The following is a 21,530-nucleotide window of genomic DNA, read 5'->3' on the forward strand; positions in this document are numbered from 1 at the left end:
ATCGACCTTTTCTTGTTAAATTCTTTTTAACAGTGCAGACTTATGAAGAAAATATGAACAATTGAAAGCCCTTATGCAAACAGGTAGATTGGTTTGAATGAGTGAGTTCTAGGGCAGTGTCTTTTTGGCTTATTTTGAGACTATTAAACAAATGTGGAAATATGCATAAAAAGGGGTAAATGTCGACTGTAGATGGGTCAAAAGAATTTATAAAGGCAGAAAAGTGAAAAGTCCAGGGATTTATTTAATAGCTCAACAGGTGTGTAATACATAGAAGGAAGATGGACAAAATATAAGCTGTCAATTTATTTGTAAATATTTAAATCAGTAATACAAATGTGTTTATTCTACATTGGTATTGTCTTTATTTTTCCTATCGCTATGTCTATCCATCTATCCAGTTTGACTTGTTTATTTTTCACCACCTGCAACTCAGATTCAACAGTCACATGTCACCCATTACACATGGTGTTGACTTGCAAAAAATTACCTCAACTTATAGGAGGGTCAAAAAGGAATTCACATTTTTGCAGCCCTAAAATGGGGAGGTCGTCAGACTTATAAGTGAGGATAGATGGCATATAAATATTTTCTTAATACCATTTTCCAGTGAATATATACACATACAGCAAAAACTGGGACTGGTTTTATTTTTACATCATCTAAAACAAAAATATGGATCCACATACACTCCTGCTTAATTTCTGGGCATACTAAAATGATTAGGCAGTGTACCTACATGTGCCACTTTATTAAGCTCACATGTCTAGATGAAATGGTGTGTAAGAGAAATATTCACTCAGCTTTGTATCTGCTTTTGTTGGGGAAAAATGCAGATAAGCTCTAATTACTAACATTTGACACCCAAATCTAGTAACAACATCAGAACTGGCTTAATAGATACACTAACACAAGCCAAACATGACTCTAAAGCAAAAATGTAAAATATAAATCAGTTTTAAAAATGATGTGCAAAAAATATACTGGACTGAACAGGTGTGACAAGGTAAAATGGGAGGGTGAGTGTAATAACAGTACCAATACCATACTTCTTGAATTTTAATTTTTTGGCTGGAAAAGAAAAGTTTATTTATTTGCAAGGTTGCTCAGCTAAACATAATCAAATATTTAAAATAATTGTCCTAATTGCTACATATTTTCATCAGAACTTTCCTAAACTAGACATTACTGGGACCAAAATATATCTGAATGGTCAGTAAACAATATTCAATATCACTAGCCATGTTGTATCATGATTCATATCACAATGTCTTTGATATGTAACAAACTATAAAATACATGAGGAAGTCCATATTTGGAAAACATTACTTTGATCATCAAAAGAATTTTCAGAAGTACAGGGTAAGATTTATTTTCCTTTCTTTCTTTCCTTAATACATCTACCAAACATTGTTCAAACCTCAAGAATTAACTACCATCTGTTGAAAGAGTAAAATTCTTTGTAAACGGGAAATTAGAAAGGATGCAATTTTTAAAAACGTTAAGTAAAGCAGGTTATAAAGGGTCCATTTTAGGGGAAGTTTCCACTTACTGGTCTGTAAAAACAAAGTACCAACAACACCAAATGGAGATCATTGTTAATGCTATTCTGAAAATTCACTTCATGGTGAGGGCTCGTGTGGACAAAACATAAATGGTATATTTATGATGTGCAACCAGTTGGATACATTACAGATCAAGATCTGCCATCTGTTAAAATGCCAGAGTCTAAACTGATCTTTCAAAAGCAAAGTACTGACTCTGTACAATGACCTCCTCACAACACGTTTTTTTAGTCAAAACATGACTCATACTGCCTGTGAGATTTGTTTTGTAAAGACATTTAAGGAGTATTTTTATTCTTAGATAAATGGAAATTTTTCCATGTATTACTTTATTTATCACTGCAACAACAGGTATAAAAGTAAAAAGACTAATTAGTGCATCAGTAAAGAAATGCTACTCCATCTAGTAACTACCCGTGTTGTGTGCAATTTATGCCACCAATCTTTTTCTTATTTTTCTATTATCTTTTGAAATATGTAAATGGGAAAATAATCAAGGAGTACACCAACCTTCTGACACTGCAAAATCAATGCTTACATTATTTTACAGTTCCTCTCTTTCTGCAAAATTTACACAATCAATTCTCCCTAAGCATTCATTCCCAAATTCACTACCACTTCCACATCCAACTTCTCTCACACTTTAGCATAAAACAAATGCATTTATAAATCCCATTTTTTTAAAAATATATAAAGAAATTCAAAGATACTGATGTTGGCCTACTCACCATCACAAGAAGAATTAGTGTAGCCTTGGGAACTAATTAGATGAGTGGTGGAGTTTGCAAGGAGTGGCATTGATGATGCTACACTGGCAGTGCCTACGATCTTAGTATTTTGGAATTCAGGATCTATGTTCACGTCCTTCTCCTGCAAGAGGGAAAAACGTTATCCGGTCGCATAAAAATTGGCGAGTCAAACCTTAACACGGAAAAAGGTGATTTGAGTAAGAGTAAAATTTGTAATAGTCTACATCTTAATGCATGATCAAATAATTATCGGGTCTTTCCTGGTTTCTACCACATTACTTGCACTTGCTTGAAATGTATGCATATCTTACTCTGACAAAAATATATGGTAATTCAATTATTAATCCCTTCCCATCAGAACTTCAATGCTGTCATATGATTCCTACTATTTAAATACATCAGACTGCCAATACTGCTTTATGGTACCTATTAATTCAATACATCGGACCTTTAATACTGCTTTATTGTTACTATTAACTCAATACATCGGACCTTTAATATTGCATTATTGTTCCTTCTGACTCAATACATTGGACCTTTAATATTGCCTTATGGTTACTATTAATTCAATACATCGGACCTTTAATACTGCCTTATGGTTACTATTAATACAATACATCAGACCTTTAATATTGCATTATTGTTCCTTCTGACTCAATACATTGGACCTTTAATATTGCCTTATGGTTACTATTAATTCAATACATCGGACCTTTAATATTGCCTTATGGTTACTATTAATTCAATACATCGGACCTTTAATATTGCCTTATGGTTACTATTAATACAATACATCAGACCTTTATTATTGCCTTATGGTTACTATTAATTCAATACATCGGACCTTTAATATTGCCTTATGGTTACTATTAATACAATACATCAGACCTTTATTATTGCCTTATGGTTACTATTAATTCAATACATCGGACCTTTAATATTGCCTTATGGTTACTATTAATACAATACATCAGACCTTTATTATTGCCTTATGGTTACTATTAATTCAATACATCGGACCTTTAATATTGCCTTATGGTTACTATTAATTCAATACATCGGACCTTTAATATTGCATTATTGTTCCTACTGACTCAATACATTGGACCTTTATTATTGCCTTATGGTTACTATTAATTCAATACATCGGACCTTTAATATTGCATTATTGTTACTATTAATTCAATACATCGGACCTTTAATATTGCATTATTGTTCCTACTGACTCAATACATTGGACCTTTATTATTGCCTTATGGTTACTATTAATTCAATACATCGGACTTTTAATATTGCATTATTGTTACTATTAATTCAATACATCGGACTTTTAATATTGCATTATTGTTACTATTAATTCAATACATAAGACCTTTAATATTGCATTGTTGTTCCTTTTGACTCAATACATTGGACCTTTAATATTGCTTATGGTTCCTATTAACTCAATACATCAGAACTTTCATACTGCATTACACTTACTATTAACTCGATATATCAGACCTTTAATATTGCATTATGGTTCCTTTTAACTCAACACATTGGACCATTAATATTGCTTATGGTTCCTTTTAACTCAATACAATGTGCTGCTTGATACTGGACTTCAATATTGTGTTATAATTCCTACTAAATGAATACCTCAGACATTTGATATTGAGTTATGATTCCTAAAAAGTGAGAGCAATAATGCAGGTTGAAGTTGATGATTTGATAACAATTTTCATGTTACAATATGACTGGTAAATAGCAAATTTAGCAACTAATATATTTAAAAACACCAGTCTAATATTTATCGTCATCAATCAAATGCTTAGGCTTCCTGAACTTCAAATAAAACCAAGCATCTACTCTGTGGGCTTACTGAATATTCTATACGAGTTTAAGTATCGATTTAGTGGCAGGCAACATCAAGCAATGGGAAATCATTTGCAATAACTAGTACAGTACCAGTTGCAGTACAAGGCAGACAACATTCCAGGTTTTAGAAAAGGATGCAATCCACCTGAAAAATAAACTGAGGGCTGTGTATCTATTTCTTCATGATTCATTAAAAAAATTCAAACTGAAATTTAAGAACTTTTTAGAGCCTCTTAGGGCCTTATCACAAATTTTAAGGCCCTATAACCAGCTGTTTTGTCCAACACTGTTTTAGTGGGTAAGCCATGTTGATATAACCAGCTGTTTTGTCCATCACTGTGTTTTAGTGGGTAACCCAGGTTGATATAAGTAGATGCTTTGTCCATCACTGTGTTTTGGTGGGTAACCCATGCTGATATAACCAGCTGTTTTGTCCATCACTGTGTTTTAGTGGGTAACCCATGTTGATATAACCAGATGTTTTGTCCATCACTGTGTTTTAGTGGGTAATCCATGTTGATATAACGAGCTGTTTTGTCCAACACTGTTTTAGTGGGTAAACCATGTTGATATAACCAGATGTTTTGTCCAACACTGTTTTAGTGGGTAACCCAGGTTGATATAACCAGATGTTTTGTCCAACACTGTTTTAGTGGGTAAACCATGTTGATATAACCAGCTGTTTTGTCCAACACTGTTTTAGTGGGTAAACCATGTTGATATAACCAGCTGTTTTGTCCAATACTGTTTTAGTGGGTAAACCATGTTGATATAACCAGATGTTTTGTCCATCACTGTGTTTTAGTGGGTAACCCATGTTGATATAACCAGCTGTTTAAGATGAGTAGCAGTTACATTTTTTAAATGGCTACAATGCTAGCAACAATCAGGTCAGAGCAGAACCATTTTTATTCCGGTCAACATATTATCTGAAGTCTTAAGTAAAAAAAAGAATGCATGTCCTTATGAGACTCCATTTAGATGTAGAAATTACCTGCACAACGTCTGAGGTGTACCAGTTTTATTTAAGACCAACAAAGTCATTTACTGAAAACCCCATGTTGATAAGACCAAATGTTCAGAAGTAGCACTAACAATATTTTCAAGATAGCTGCCATGTTGGTCACCAGATCGTCCCATAACCAATTACATATAGTCTTTTAGCAAATCACCATGCAGAGATGACCATTTAAAATCATGCAGAGATGACCATTTAAGATCAGTAAAATATGATGTTTAAATCATCCATCATGGCAGCCATGCCTGGTCAGGTTGAAAGCATTTTCATTTCAGGATCAACTCAACATACCAACTCTTTAACTGAAAATCTTGTGCCAGTCTATTTCGGAGGAACAGTGATAAGATATTCAAGGTATGGTACATCTGAAAGACACCATTTTCATTCAAGACCAAATAAAATGAACTGTGTCACATTGCATTACTTTCCTCCCACTAGTTTAGACTGAGTAGCTACTGCAAATTTATTACAAATCAAAGCCTTCCTGTCATCGATCGACATACTCTGGAGATTAGACAAGTATGTACCCACAGCATGAATATATTTAACTGATAATAATAATAATAATGAGGACTTTGTATAGCTGTGTTCCATAAACATGTTTGGAGGTCGTGGTGAGTTATTTGAATAGATACCATGAACATGATCGTTTCCTTCCATGATAATAATAATAAGAATAATGAGGGCTGTGTATAGTACACATCTATTACAAACTCGGGACAAATAAAAATGGAAAATAAATATGCTAATAGGTTCTAGTTACTTTAATACTAATATTCATGCACACACAAAAATGCACTGTGAAACACAATGCGCACTGAATACATGTTATCAACCTTCATGACAATTTTTAATTTATATTTGCAGCAACAAAAATCAATAAGTGGCATGTATATATACAGCATCAGTTCCATATAAACATGAAAAAGACTGATTCATGATCATTATATAATTCCTTACAGGATTTTGAAAATTTAAGTTCATTGCCGTGCTTCTTCAAAATCCCAAAACGCAGAAAATTGTTGATTTTGAAAAGCAAGAGCCCAAAACCAGGAACTGGCAGTCTTGAAAGCAAAGTCTCACAACTCTTATTACAGTGACCAATAATTTCCCAATCGTTTTTTTTTTCCTTGCAAAATTTCAAAAACAGGTCAGAGCTAGAGGAATATGTAATGAAGATGCAATTGTGCTAATTAGGTTTTTGGGTAATTCTGCCATGTCTCTTCCTTGACAAAATACAGGCAGATACAAAAAGGAACTGACAAAGAAGTGTGAACTGCAAACTTACCTTTGGCACTAAACCATTCTTTTTTATGGGTGTGCTTGTGGCACCCTTGCTCATCAAGTCAACTGAAAAGATTGTAATTTTAACGTAAAACCGAAAAACAAAATGTAATGGGCATAGATCTAAAATATAATCTTTAAAGGAAAATAATCTAAAACTTATCGTTTATTCACATCTTAATGAATACCTTAAAACTGTGGGATAATAAAAACTATGGCATCAAATAAACTCCACCTCCCACAAGGTTAGCAGTTTTTTTAAACTTGCTAAATCAGTGCAGTTCTGATACTGCAGGAAATTTAAAAATGCAGGATCAATGTGCTTAATACTCTTCACCTGTCTTATAAACGTAATAGTAAAAATGTTAAAAATAAAAACTAGCAAATTTAAAAACCTGTTTACTGAACATGCATTATCTGTAAAACACTTGAACACATCGCATGAGACATAAATAAACAAATGCTTCATTTGTAACAACTTATTGTTTAAACTAATTTAAGCTTTTCTAGTAAAGATATCCCAGGAGACCCAACTAATAATGATTCTTGAGGAACTCAGAAAAAATGTGAAATTGGTAATCAAACTGATTTGAATTTTTGAAACTACAGTAAATATTTGCAATAATGCTGCTCATGGGAAAGTCTCCTCAGCATAACATTATTATGGCTACTTTAGTATTGATTGAAAAGAAGCCTAAGTCCAAACCTCTGAATCATGTAAACTTTGACTATTTCTCAAGTTTGAACAATAAAGACACAATTAACATGTATGGTTCTGTAACCCATTTACCAAATGTTACTGAATCTGCTTGAGAAGTATGGTCTTTGGTGAAGCAACAAGTTCTACCAACTCGATGCAAGATCACCACATTAACATGGACAAATCTCGCTTGTTACAAGCCATGATGATGGAAGCTTATTTAAAACATTTTTGCAAGATCCAATTTAATCTCAATCTCCAGAGTGGCAACAATCTTAGCCACTTGGACAAAACACTACAATAATATTGAACTCATCTAAGATCACATTGAAATAAGATATTTTAATGAGCCCACATTCCAAGTTTGATCAGATTCAGACAAGAAATATGGTTCCTAGTGTGGTAGCAATCATTGTGAATCAGCTGAAAGATCACCTGATTATTATGCAAGGATCTCTTATTATCAAATCTGTCAGAGATGAAGATGATATAAGATCCACAAAGTCTGACCAAAATCTGATCAGAAATATGGCCCCTGAGTGGTAACAGTTGTTGTTATAGGGTTTAACACCATTTTTCAGCACAAGATAGGCTATACATGGCAGCCAGTATAAATGGTGGAGGAAGAATCTGGGAAAAACCCAGAAAGAACCACTGACTCACGGGAAGCTACTAGCAAGCTTTCTCACATACCCACATTGGCCAAGCCCGAGACTTGAAATCACACAGAGATAAGATGACAATGATCCATAATGGTGAGCGCTTTAGAAATATGGCCCTGTGCTAACAACACACTAAGCCAATCATAAGCATCGGCAGCACATTAATATGCGCGGATCTCGTTCACTACAGAATTTGTCCAATATAAAGATTAATCAAAATCAGCTCAGAATTATATCATTCAGAACAGTAACAGACAGATGGATGAGGGGTGATACCAACGAGCTTTCAGGGGTGAAATTTCAGCCAGGTCAGTTGAACACTAATCTCACCCATGGAACATCAGTTCTTCTTACCCTTCATCAATTGTAAGTCAACAAACCCTTGAACTGTAAACCTGTGATCCACTCATATCCTCCATGTAACCTTGGTGCAAATACTAATGTATCTGGTAAGGTAATAGATAATGCCATCTTGACATTCCTTGGAAATGCTATACTCAAAATCTTGTACCTGCCTTTTGTCTTGCCTATCACAATTTATTTCTCTTGCAGGCAAAACAAGCATTCTCATATAAAGCATTCTACTGCAGTGTTCCATGATCTTTTAATCCCCAAAATGAATAACATATTTAGGTTAAATTTGACAAAGTCTCTAAACTACATTCACTTTAACATTCTCTTCAGCAAAGCCCTATTTATGTATACTGTTAGGCTTGTCAACTGGCCAACAGATGTCACTAGCACATAAATGTCATGTTGATAAATGAGCCGACTGTCCAAATTCTATTTGTTTCCCTCTCCAGAGAAGGACTTTTTTCATTCACATCTGCACTGAAGAACATTGCAAAGGAAAACTCACTCGGTTGAAAATTCTCCTTGTCATCGGTGATGAATCTCGTTTCCTGTCTTCCTTTCCTGTCCACTTCATTATCGTATTTATAGGTGCATACCTCTCTGCCTGTTGCTTCACTGAGCTCCTTTTCTAAAGCTACAAAATAAATTATTAACAATGTTCACCAGAAAGCGGTCTTAATAATTTCTAAGATGGCAATGTTTATTTCATAATTGGGTTGCATCAAGGATTTAGCACACTAGGGCAATATCACCCCTTCAAGCCCCTCATAATATGGGAGGGGGAAATTTTGTCATAGATGGGGCTTATTAACAGAGCATAAATTAAAACTAATAATGCAAGCATAACAATAGTTCTACAATATATCAATTGCTTCTTTACAGTTAAAATATGACTATGAAAATCCATTATCCATTTCTTTAGTTCAGGTTTTAAAGTTTCATTTCTTCTTTACAATGCCACAAAAGAAACTTAACCAGGCTGCACTTCCAAAATACAGTCAATCACTGTTATGTCCATCCACAAGTTCTTATGCAACACTGAATGAACACACGTTGCTGTCACATAAAATGTACAACCGAAGACTCTCCGAAAACACGTCTAATACACAATTTGTCCTTTGATATTATAAGAAGAAAATGTAGAGTCATGATACTGTGGATTATCAAGTACGATGCAGTGACATTACTATCATCAAAGTCTACACCCATCATTCAAATTCAACAATAGAACAAAATGGTGTGGATCCATATCTTCAGACCCATTATATCAAATTAGCAGACCTTTCAATCCAATTGGCCTTCTCAGTGATGTAATTGATATTTCCCCATCAAGTCAGACCAATTTGCCTTCTCAGTAATGTATTTGATATTTCCCCATCAAGTCAGACCAATCTGCCTTCTCAGTAATGAAGTTGATATTTCCCCATCAAGTCAGAACAATTTGCCTTCTCAGTGAGGTAGTTGATATTTTCCTACCAAGTCAGACCAATTTACCATCTCAGTGAGGTAGTTGATATTTTCCTATCAAGTCAGACCAATTTGCCTTCTCAGTGAGGTAGTTGATATTTTCCTATCAAGTCAGACCAATTTGCCTTTCTCAGTGAGGTAGTTGATATTTTCCTATCAAGTCAGACCAATTTGCAGTACGGTGTAACAAAATATTACCTACTGATGTGGTCAAATTGGAAAACATGCATTCAAAAAGTTCTGAAGTGTGACTGGAGACTGATGTAGCAATGGTAACACTATCTTCAAGTAAGGAGTTTATGAAATACATAAACTGTAATTACTACCAGCACAGTTTCAATAGCTCACAACACTATGGAACTTCATGGCTACTTTCTATTTTGCAATTTCATGTAATTATTGGCTTTCATTTTCTTTTTTTTAAATTTTACATGGCGACAGCAATCATCTTTCCTGCCATGATGTATTCTCAAATCAACAATAGACGTTAAATAAATGAAACTGTTGTCTTTCCTTTCCTTTTTAGAATCTGAATATTCCATTTCATTCTTCTGTGCCAACTATATAAACTATCTAAAAGGTTTATTGTCCCCTGTGATTTGAACATGTATCCTTTGTTGGTCGACATTTTTAGAAAATTCAAAAAGCAACAGATTGATCATGCAGATCTGTTTCGTGAAAAACTACATACAGATTAAAGCATTAGAGGTACTCCTATAAAGATAGTCTGGTTTCCTGCCAAACTCCACTGAATCTAATTTTTTGAAGTTCTATTCTTTTCTTAGAAATGGGTCATATACATTTGCTATAAATAGCACAAAAAAGGAAAGTATTCTCACAATATTCTTACATAGCGTTCATCTTTTTAAAAATCTTCTCAAATGTAAAAGTCGAATGAAAGGTGATAAGAAAAATGACAAAAACTTCACTACATTTTTTAAGAACTTTTTGAATGAACCAAAAAAATTGTAATCCATACAGCCGAGCATAGAGCAGAATTTCGTTATAAAATGTTAATGGTTACCCCAAAAATATAATGGTCACCAAGTATGCAATTACATCTTTTGTACATGAATTATATATCATGAATTATATATTAGCAATCATGTAAATGTTTTAAAATCCTTCTCAATGTCAGGTCCAGTATTTTTTTGTACATAAATTATTCCCCAAATTGAAAATTATTTGTACACATTTTTTTTGTACTTTTGGAGGACATCTTTTTCATGTATGAAAAATTAAACAACATACAATAAAGCGATCTGAATGGCTGGCAAATTAAGTTTTGGCAGGTCTGTGTGTTCCTACAATGTAAAACGATGACCCCTAATATGTATAACTGGGGATTCGATGCCTGGCTACCATAACAATCAGTGCTCAGCATCTCTATTCAAACAGTGTCGACAGGGAACTGGAAGCCAAATTTTCAAAACAACCCTTCATAGTTGGCAGCCTATATTGACATTGTTTCAGAGCTATGACTCTAATTGCTTTATCCATACTATGATTATTCAGATGCCTTTTGTCCTTATTTAAGTAAATCCTGGCACCTTCAGTTCACTGAGGGTTAGTTCAACTCAAAATTCATCATTCCTCAGTAACCATTGCTTTTCATTGCTAAATTACTGGTTTACAACGGTAACATCATTCAGCATCAAAATGGATAATTCCTACATTTCTTGAAGAAAAAAAGTATATCCGACTCTTGAAAATCGGGCCACACATATTAAAACATCTTTGCAAATTGTTAATTTAAGCAAGATTTTCCAACTGTACATCCTAGATACATGCCAGGAACACCTCTGTATCAAGAACCGATGGAACAAAATAAACCTTATTTGGTCATTCAATCAAAATAAGCACCTAATTAGTCCGTTCACCAATTAATTAATTTGGACGATGAATATACATGTACTAGCATGCTCCAACTAGACTCTTACTATGTACTACTGGCAGGATATAATATCTCTCAGCAATAAAACATTTTGCTGCATTATTTATTTTTGATATTACCCTATTAATATACTTAGGAAAATTCCTAGTTTCTAGAAGAGACCAGATTTCTCTACTGATGTTTATCCATTACACCAACAATTACATTTGCATATGGCATCTTAAATACCATCAAAGACAAATGGACAACATTCAAGGCAAAGAACATATCTTAAATACCATCAAAGACAAATGGACAACATTTAAGGCAAAGAACATATCTTAAACATCATCAATGACAACTGGACAACATTCAAGGCAAAGAACATATAGCATGGGAAGGCATGGCACAAAGCATTCACAGTCACAGACAAATGTAAAGCAGTAATTGGGATTTTGATTTTGCGGTAAAATTAATCACTTGGACGACTTGAAAAGGGGCAAAAAACAGAATCAGGTGATATAGCAGTTACATAAATTACCAAGACTGAACTCCTCCTCCTTCTGTTTCTTCAAGGCCTCTGTTTCCTGTGCATCTCTAATTGCATCTGAGAAAGATTTAGACATGAAATCAACATCTGACAGTAACAACAAGTATTGCATAACATTTAAATGAAGTATTCATGATGTTTTACAGTAGAAAGGATTCAACAGGAAGTAAAAATGTCAAGTCCACTGTAGACAGGAAAAAGATATTAGAACAAAGCAATATCACCAGTTCCAATAGTAACCTTCAATGTTGCTTTCCAAAAGTCATGTAACATTCAAAGGATGTAACTTACCTGCACAAAGGTGTTGAAAATATCTGGAATTTATAGTCTCTTTTTATGGTACCATTCTCTTCATAATATTTCTGAGAGTGATGAAATGGAGATTGAGTTAATAGACCCAATATAGACTAATACTCTTTTTACATTAACTGTCGAATGTTCTAAACTGCTCTGAAATTCACCTTTACCTCAATAGGCTACAATCAAAATTAGTGTGGTAGATACTTCGAGACAAGAAGTCCTTTCTTCCTACATTGATCTACTCATGACTTATACAAATGAATCTTCAAGTTTTATGTGTGAAGATTTAGTGGAATACTATAGCATAGCTGACAACCCTCCAGGCTCGCAATTAGTGAAAATAGGGATAAAAATTAGTGAATTTTGTCATGTCTTCGAGTCCGGGAATGTTTGTCAGAACAAATGTTTTGCATGGTTTCCAGCTGACAAAGGAAAAATGTGTTCAACAAGAAAACTCACAAACAATGCTTCAGCACTGGTAGCTTGCAGGCCTTCTGTGAGAGCTGAAATCTGCTGAAAGTTCTTCATTTTCCCAACCTCTATGTGCTTTTTGCTACCAATGCGCCTCCTCACATTGTCTCTGCCATCATGCCCAATGCTAACATTTTTGGAACACTGCGTGCAAAAAGCATGATGGATAACAATGTTTGATGGCTGAATGCACGGCCAATTTTTGGTATTTTCCAAACTAAACTTCACTTTTTGTGCAATACATTTCTTTTTCCTTGTTGGTGAATAGATTTTCAAGATGCGGTGCCAAATGGTAATTCAAATCAGTTTTTGTGGCTCATGCGAGGAACAAAATTCCGGTTAGGCCCCAGTTTCCCTCAAAAGCATTTGTAAAACTACTCTTCTACATATAGATTAAAATACGCTAAAATGCTTGCTACTGGGCCAACAGTACCAATCGGTGTAGTTCTACTAATATCGCTATCAGCAGTACCGGACTGTTTCGGCAACTGACGATATCACGACTATCGCTTAACAGGAAATCAGGGTTTTTTTAATTAAAGATTTAAAATAATTTAGAATTGGGGAATTAGTGATTTTTTAGCATGCAGCGTGAATCCGTGCCTCGCTGAAAAAGTTGTGAAATTCACACCAAATTCGTGAGATTTGGCAGCTATGTACTAGTACTACAAATGCAACTTCTAATTTTATATGTGAAGTTTTGGTGTGAAACTAGTACTATAAATACATCTTCAAGTTTTATGTTTGAAGTTTTGGTGGAAAACTAGTAAACTGAATTGCCGGCATAAACACAAGTACTTTGAACAACATGTTTTACTTCTTCTTAGTGTCAACTAGTTCTCTACATGGGAAACTGAAATTATATTTTATTTTCTTCTTCAATCACAGACACCTTGACCAAAGACCTTTTGATCCCATAATTACTAGGCTTCTTTATAAATCTAACCATAAAGACTGGTCTAAGTCTATGATATCAACTAATGTTATTTGGCAGAAATAACTTTTCATCTGACCATGAACCTTTATGATTAAAAAATCAATAGGTTCTTTCCTGAGCCCAAATGCAAGCCAATTCACTAAGCATGGGGGACATATGCAATGTAGACAAAATTTGATTGCGAGGAAATCATTTTATACCTTTGTCTAAGACTATCATGTTTAAAAGAAATCAGACGTTCAGACAACCATTGGAACACAATTACTGAAACTCGATTACTCCTCCTGCATGCTAGAACTGGCAATTTGTACCAAATGTTAGTTATGTTCATTAAGGATATTGATATGTAAAGTCTCCTTAATTAATTCTGGAAATAAGTCTTTTCCTGGGAGCTGTGGTGTGGTTCAGTGGCTAGTGTGCCAGACTCACAAACGAAAGGGAGTGAGTTTGTATCCTACTAACAGACTAGCCTGGGTTAGCTATTGTGTATTGTCCTTGGGCAATGCATTTGACTCCAATTGCCTTGGCACTAAATAAACTACTTTGTCTTGCCATAAAGCACCAAAACCAAATGTAATTTCAATAATAAATCAGATTACGTGATAAAGCTAGTTGCCTGTTAACCCAACCTTCAGCTTCAATTTCGAATGAAGGACAACTATATATGTACCCAAAAATAATACAAAGAAAGAGTATCACAGATTGGATCCTTGCTCTGATGATTAAATAAATGACATTAATATTATCAAGATAAAAGTAAACTTGTATAAACAACCTATCCAGGTGATTTGAATCTGTCTTCGTACATAAATTTCCTTCACATCAACTGTGTATGTAGACCAAAAGTTGCAAAATGCATATTCCTTTGCTACAAGAAAGTGCACAACAGTATTATCTCATAGTCATAATGCAGTAACTTGCAAATTGAGTCACCTAGAATTTACAAGGGAACAATTTCAGACATTTTCTTAATTTTCTCTTTCAGTATCTGTGAACTATTCAGATAAATGGCACTCAGTTAGCATTAGTATGCAGGCACAAATGTTTTCCCCACCACACCAGTGTAGTAAGATGCCTGGCTCTTGTCACGCAGTGGAAATCATCTCAGATGGAACACAATAATATAATTGGTTGTAACACAAATACATCTGAAAATTTTAGTGTTTTCTTGGCACATTGCACAAAGGACTTAATTTGACACAAGAACCTTTGAATGCCTCCCTCTCAAATATACTGAGTGGCAAGAGGTCATGTGCACACATGATGGTTAGATTTTCAATACATCACTGCCACATCACTTTGGATATTGTGGATAGCAGTGATAACTGCAGTAATTGGCTGAGTGTTAATACTTTTTTTGCCGGGGACCACATGCCAAGTAACTTCACTTCTATGAGACTTGTGCAGACATTTTAATAGGTTGCTCATCACATCAGTCCTAACAAATTCAGACCCCAATGAGTCCGTCTCAGTAACGCAGTTGATTTTTTTAAATAAGATTGACCACTGTTCAGTAAGGTGTAATAAAATATCAATAACTACTACTGTAAAGCTGGAAAACGTATTTAAAGGTTTGATACATGGACGATAAACATTATGTTCCACTTAAAAGTTTGTAAAGTACATGTAGACTTTATTTACCACTAGTAGAGTTTCACAAACTAAAGTTCCAAACCCTATGCAGCTCAATAGCTTGTTGCTATCTCTTAACTTTACATAATTCTTAGAAATTTGTTTCCATTTCACATGATGACGGCAATCATATCTATCGCCATGAGACATACTCAAATTGGTACAAGATGTCCAATAAATGTAATTGTGTCCTTTGCAGCTTTTATTCATAAGAATCTAAATCCTCCTCTGTGTTGATTATTAACACTTTTCTAGAAGCTTATTTTCCCTTTTCGTCTTAAACATACATCACTTTCTGGATGCCATTAAAAAAATGATATAATCAAGAGTTTGATCATGCAGATGCTTCACATGAACAAATAGGTGCAGTTTAAAGCATCTGGGATGATGATGTAAAGTTAGTCTGGTTCAATATCTAGTTTCACTAATTTTAACATGAAACCCAGATCCAAATAAAACATGGATAAACCAATTATCTGGATATTTCGGCAATGATCCTTTTTCCGTAGTTTTCTCTAGAATGCCGTATTATAAACTAATTTTCGTAAGACTTGCGGCAAAATCATAAGAGTTTGCATGTCTGTAATTTTGTAGAAAATTTATGCACAGTAAAGGCAGCATTCAGCTTTGTTTGCAACATGCATCAACAATTGTGAAATACTTCCCAAGGGGAGATAATTTGTTATGCTTGCTTACCGTGATGTCGTGATCTTACTTCTCCTTTGAACAGAAGGCAAGTTTTGTAAACAATTTTGTTCACACAGGCAAACACAAGAGCACTTCATCCACAGAGGCCTTGGACCTCTGACCTCTTGAGACTAAAATCACTAGGGTTTTTCCCTATGCCAAATGTAGGTCATCCACAGAGTTTGACAACTGGGAATGGCAGAGATCAAGTTAATGTACAGAAACAATTTTTGTTGATGCTGATGTTAATGAGTGAGAAACGAAAATGGCAACATACAAATGTATGGATGGACAAAAAGACATAACATGTTGCACATCATAGGAACATATACAATCATTGATTTCACACAGAAGTTGGTCAAAAAGCACATATACAATACAATTAAACCATTTTATATTGCTTTTTCAACAAAACAAGTTACTATAGTGCACAGAATATGGAAGCAGTCAGTGGTGAGCATAGTGAGGTCAATATTATGATAACTACAGTTTCTCTGTGCATTTGATTGAAAGAGTAGGCAATGGGGTAACTATGGTGTTCCTTTAAAAAATAAAAACAAAAACAATCCAGACCTTTCCAGACCAAAAAGAAAAAAAATTCCAGACCTTTCAAAGAGCTCCAATTGCATATACTAAAACTTCTCCCAAACGCAAAATAGCAATCAAATTAATGGTTTCCAACAATGACGGTTGAAATAAACAAACATTTAATACTTTTCCAAGATCGTTCAGTCATTTTTTAATTTTTCCAGATATTTTCTAGACCGGAAAATCAATTTTCAAATCGAGAACATATCAAGAATTCCAGACCCACGCATGAACCCTGCAACTAAACTGCACAAACATCCCTAAGCACGGAACCAGTAAAATAAAATTCCAGATATCTAAAATCGGGTGTTTATTCTGAATCTAATGAAATAAAATTTTAACAAATCAAGCTTACCTTGAATCTTCCTTCTCTGATAGGGTACTATCAATACCCTCACAATAAAAGCCGCAATAATGGCTGGGCCAAATGTCAGAATGAAAGTTCCATAGAGAGGAATTTTGTTAAAGTGAAGCACTGAAAGAAAACAAATAAGATTTGTGTTTGTAAAACATGCATACAAATCGAAAAGCCCAAACATGTCAGAAATTTAAAGAAATATAAACTTTGGCAAGTTTTGAATAAAGATAAGACAAAATATGTGATGATGTGTGGAAGAAACTATTGGGTCATGACTTGGAATGCTGTCCATTATGTTGTTGTTCTTGTTGTGTGGGTTTAATACCATTTTTCAGCACACAATAGGCTATACTTGGCGGCCAGTATTAATGGTGGAGGAAGAACCAGGGAAAACCCTGGAAAGAACCACCAACCTACGAGAAGCTACTGGCAAGCTTTCTCACACACCCACATTGGCAGAATCCTAGACTCGAACCCATGCAGACAGAGGTGAGATGGCGGTGATCCGTAAAGGAGAGCACTTTAGACCACTCGACAAAGCATTTGTGTAAATGTTGACACCATTGTTATGTAAACTATGTCATAATTATTGTGGATCGAGATATAAGCAACTTATTTGCATTCGCCTGTTCCTTGCACAAACTGGCAAGTCATCATGAATGCAGCTCCTATAATGATTATTAATTTTATTTTCCTGCTCTGAAGTATTGTTTACAACATAATTTTCTTCACTATCCGCAAGTGACAAACCATGCATTGATGAGACTGGTTCATTTGCATTTGTACAGATAAAATTTGTTCTTGTACAGACTTTTTCTGTCCTTGCCGGTACCATGTACTAGGAGTAGTGTAACCATAGCTATATGATGCCAAGTAAAATAGAAGTTCAAAATGTGTCAAACATAAAGATAAAATTAAAATGCAAAAAATTTAAAGCAAACAAAAATCAGAAAGATGGACAAAACTGAAGCAAACTAGATGCTCCAGCTGGCCCTGTGAGGGCTTTGTACCAATCCAGACAGATCAAATATTCATCATACAGTGTTCCTGCAACAAATTTTTAAAAAAAAAAGATTCCAAGCATTTTCCATACCTTTTCTAGACCAAAAAATACAAATTTCCAGACCTCCCAATGATCCTTGATTCCATAAGCTAGAACTTCTCTCAAATGCAATAGTTGTTGTTGTTGTTGTTGTTGTTGTGGGGTTTAACGCCATTTCTCAGCACACGATAGGCTATACATGGCGGCCAGTATTAATGGTGGAGGAAGAACCCGGGAAAACCCCGGAAAGAACCACCGACCCTCGGGAAGCTACTGGCAACAAATGCAATAGAGCAATCACATTACTGGTTTCCAACCAAGACAGTATTAATAACGAAAAGTTCAGACTTACTCCAGACATTTTAGTCATTTTTCCATTTTCCAGACATTTTTAAAACCTAGACGAGCAAATTTTACATGTTAGTCTTTTTCCAGAATTCCAAACCCATGCAGGAACCCTGATGTATGCTGCATTCACCAAGCTAAAACATTTTTTGGGAAATCCAAAAAAAACATTGTCCACAGCTGCTACACTAATACTTTAATTTATATTTTAAATTTCAAGTCATTTTTATAGTTTTTTCTTTGTTCGGAAACTGAATTTTCTCAAGACTATATGTTAAACAGGTATAGTAGTTGCCAAAACTGCAGAAGAAAAAAGTAGCTCATTAGCTTGCCACTACAGCAAAAGTGACCTTGGCAAACAAGCTGTATGTCTTATCTTTTGATCCAAAATTTTATTTAACATTTCTGAAAAATATGAAAATAATAAATCTGAATTTAAAAAGTGTTTCAGTCAGTTTTAACAGTTTGGATTCCTTAAAGAAAAAAACAAAGGAACTTTCTGAAAGAATTTTTCAATATAGGCTTTTGTAAAATTCAAGGAGTTTTCAAGGCAAACCCTCATTAAGGTTGTATGAAAAATGGCTAACAGATGAAAAAAATCATCTAACAAAAGGTGTTACAAGGCATTAAGACAATACATTTAAATACTTTATGGCCTAGATAATCAATAGAAATTAATCAAATCGATCTGATTTTATTCAAAATAATTTGCTTGTATGTCCTTCACTAAACATACATTTCTACAGACAATAAATGTTTCTTTGTCAATCAGAAAAAATACTCCCCCTCAAATAATAACAATGAGTGAAGTGCAGTTGTGGGAAATGAGTTTTTGTCTGTAATATTCAAAATCTGCAAGAAGACCTGGCTATGTAAAAGAACCCATCTTTTCCTGCCTAAAATTTGCTATGTTCCCACTGAATGCACCACAGATATATCCGACATCTTGACAGGAGGACTTACATTCAGATCCCTCAAAGAAGATGGAGAACAGGTTGATGGCTAGTGTCACGGAATAGAAAAATGGCAATAATCGAAGCCCATATTCCATAGGTTCACTCTTTTTCAACACAAGATGGTGCACAAGCAGAAATAATCCAGCTGATGCCAACCCTGATAACAATGGTGAAACAAACCAAGAGGCAACTGAAAAGAAATTAAAAAAATCATTTAACGTTTGGAAGAACCAGAATGCCTAATCAGGAACCTTACATGAAATTTATTATATATTGTTATTACCTGCAAATAAGATAAAACACTACCTTTGAGTTTCAGTTTATGTACTATAGAACCTTTGCTTTCACCGCTATCTTTCCATCAACACAGTTTCTACTATCATGAGCTGACACTAGAATTACATTATTTAATTGCATATTTTCCAGTAATGTAGGTAAGGTTTACAATGAAACAGGTGGATTATCTCCCATTGCAAATCTCACATGTGGTAATGGCCCCCAAAATCATGAGTAAAATCCCAGCCAGATTAAAAATTATTCATTTTTCAAAAAACCATACTGTCTTGCAGCTACTATTAAATACAATGTTTGTGATTATTTAACATTTCTGTCAAGATGATACTTAACAGGATCATAAAACAAATATAAGTTTCTTTTAAAACATCAAAATAAAGTGGTTACCTGCAAGTCCAGCTTGATTCTTAAAGCTTTTCTCATGAAGTACAACTCTGCTCCTAGTCTACTTCTGTATTTATAGACTTTGCAATGAATAGCATATCCAAAGACTTTGCAATTAATATCTATTAGACTTTGCAATGAACAGCATCTACGTTGCTTTAAATGTTCTTTAACCCTTTACCTCAAAGAGCATAGTTACAAAGTACAGTGTACTATAAATAGAACACTTGTTACCTAAACGACATCATACGCATAGGCCTGCCTGTGAACTGTTAAGCAATGTAGTGTATGTTAAGTTTAACAGCAATTTTAACCATTTTACATTTTTGGTACAAACTATTATATGTGGAAAAATTGAAGAGTAAAGTCCGATTGTTATAGCTGTGTAATTATTTTTAATGGAAGAATTTTTATGTGCTTTAAAATCTTGAGAGAACTCATTCACCGTCATGTCAGTGAGGCTGTATGATTAACTGTAGCTGCCATTTGCCATACTGGAAATTTACAAGTTTTTGTGGGTTTTTTACATCACAAAGTCATCTGAATTTGATAATTTATAAAAACTAATTGCTGCCTACATCAATATCAGAGCCTTTACCTAAGTTATTGAATCTTTCATGGTTGTGATTCTAATCATGAAAACTTTGTACGTACTGAATGAAATTCACAACCGCCATTTGGAGAGTAGAGATTATGACCCAGTTATTTTAAATAGCAGATATCGACCAGTTCATAAACAGCAACCATGTGATCTGATGTAAATGTCATTCACAGAAATGAATATAGTTATCTAAAAAGGGGGGTTTCCTCCGAAGTGGTGCTACGAAAACCATCTAAAGTGGCTGATATTTACAGCAGGTGTCAAAAGGCACTTCCATGCGAATGGAGTAGAGGCGTCAAAAGGCACATCCATGTGAATGGAGTAGAGGCGTGAAAAGGCGCTTCCATGTGAATGAAGAAGAGGCGTCCAAAGACGCTTGCATGAGGTAAAGGGTTAAATATTAAATTAAAATCTCAACTACCATACCCAAGGCAGTGTGTCATCTCTGCATGAAGAAATCTTTGTATTAAACATCTCCTATTGCAAAGGCTGACACCCTGACATGTAATAAAAAAAAATAGACAACCTCCCTAATAATACAGCAGGTATTACAACATGCTTCTGCAAGTTTATAAAGGCAGCCAAACGGTTCTGCTAAAAGAAATAAAACCTTTTAAGAAAGGTAATACCTGTGCATCCAGTTCCAGACTGTGCCTCTCTCAGATTTACCAACTAACTCAAAAACAGGCTGTGCCTCTAACAGATTTACCATGTAACTCAAAAACAGACTGTGCCTCTATCAGATTTACCATCTAACTCAAAAACAATAATCATGGTCTTGCACTGAACCTTGATTTGAATCACAAAATCACTAACAATTTGGTATGTCAAACAAACAAATTTTGGTAACTAT

General features: G+C 34.5%; 1 protein-coding gene across 3 annotated transcripts in view; it reads right to left on the reverse strand.

The window, feature by feature from the left end:
• LOC149784648 (sodium-dependent phosphate transporter 1-A-like) overlaps positions 1-21,530 on the reverse strand; it is an 81,295-nt gene that overhangs the window by 14,828 nt on the left and 44,937 nt on the right. For 2 of the 3 annotated variants that reach the window (XM_089932703.1, XM_089932702.1), the window contains 7 exons: positions 19,406-19,588; positions 17,053-17,172; positions 12,074-12,139; positions 8,698-8,826; positions 6,481-6,542; positions 2,294-2,435; positions 1,045-1,071 (listed from right to left, as the gene is read on the reverse strand). In XM_089932703.1, the coding sequence (XP_089788829.1) occupies positions 1,045-1,071; positions 2,294-2,435; positions 6,481-6,542; positions 8,698-8,826; positions 12,074-12,139; positions 17,053-17,172; positions 19,406-19,588 (729 nt within the window). The remainder of the gene's footprint in view (positions 1-1,044; positions 1,072-2,293; positions 2,436-6,480; positions 6,543-8,697; positions 8,827-12,073; positions 12,140-17,052; positions 17,173-19,405; positions 19,589-21,530) is intronic. The other variant, XM_089932704.1, reaches the window with a different exon arrangement.

The sequence above is a fragment of the Sinohyriopsis cumingii genome, chromosome 14, assembly GCF_028554795.1.
Source record: "Sinohyriopsis cumingii isolate HCF-2022 chromosome 14, ASM2855479v2, whole genome shotgun sequence".
In the NCBI taxonomy this organism is placed as follows: domain Eukaryota; kingdom Metazoa; phylum Mollusca; class Bivalvia; order Unionida; family Unionidae; genus Sinohyriopsis; species Sinohyriopsis cumingii.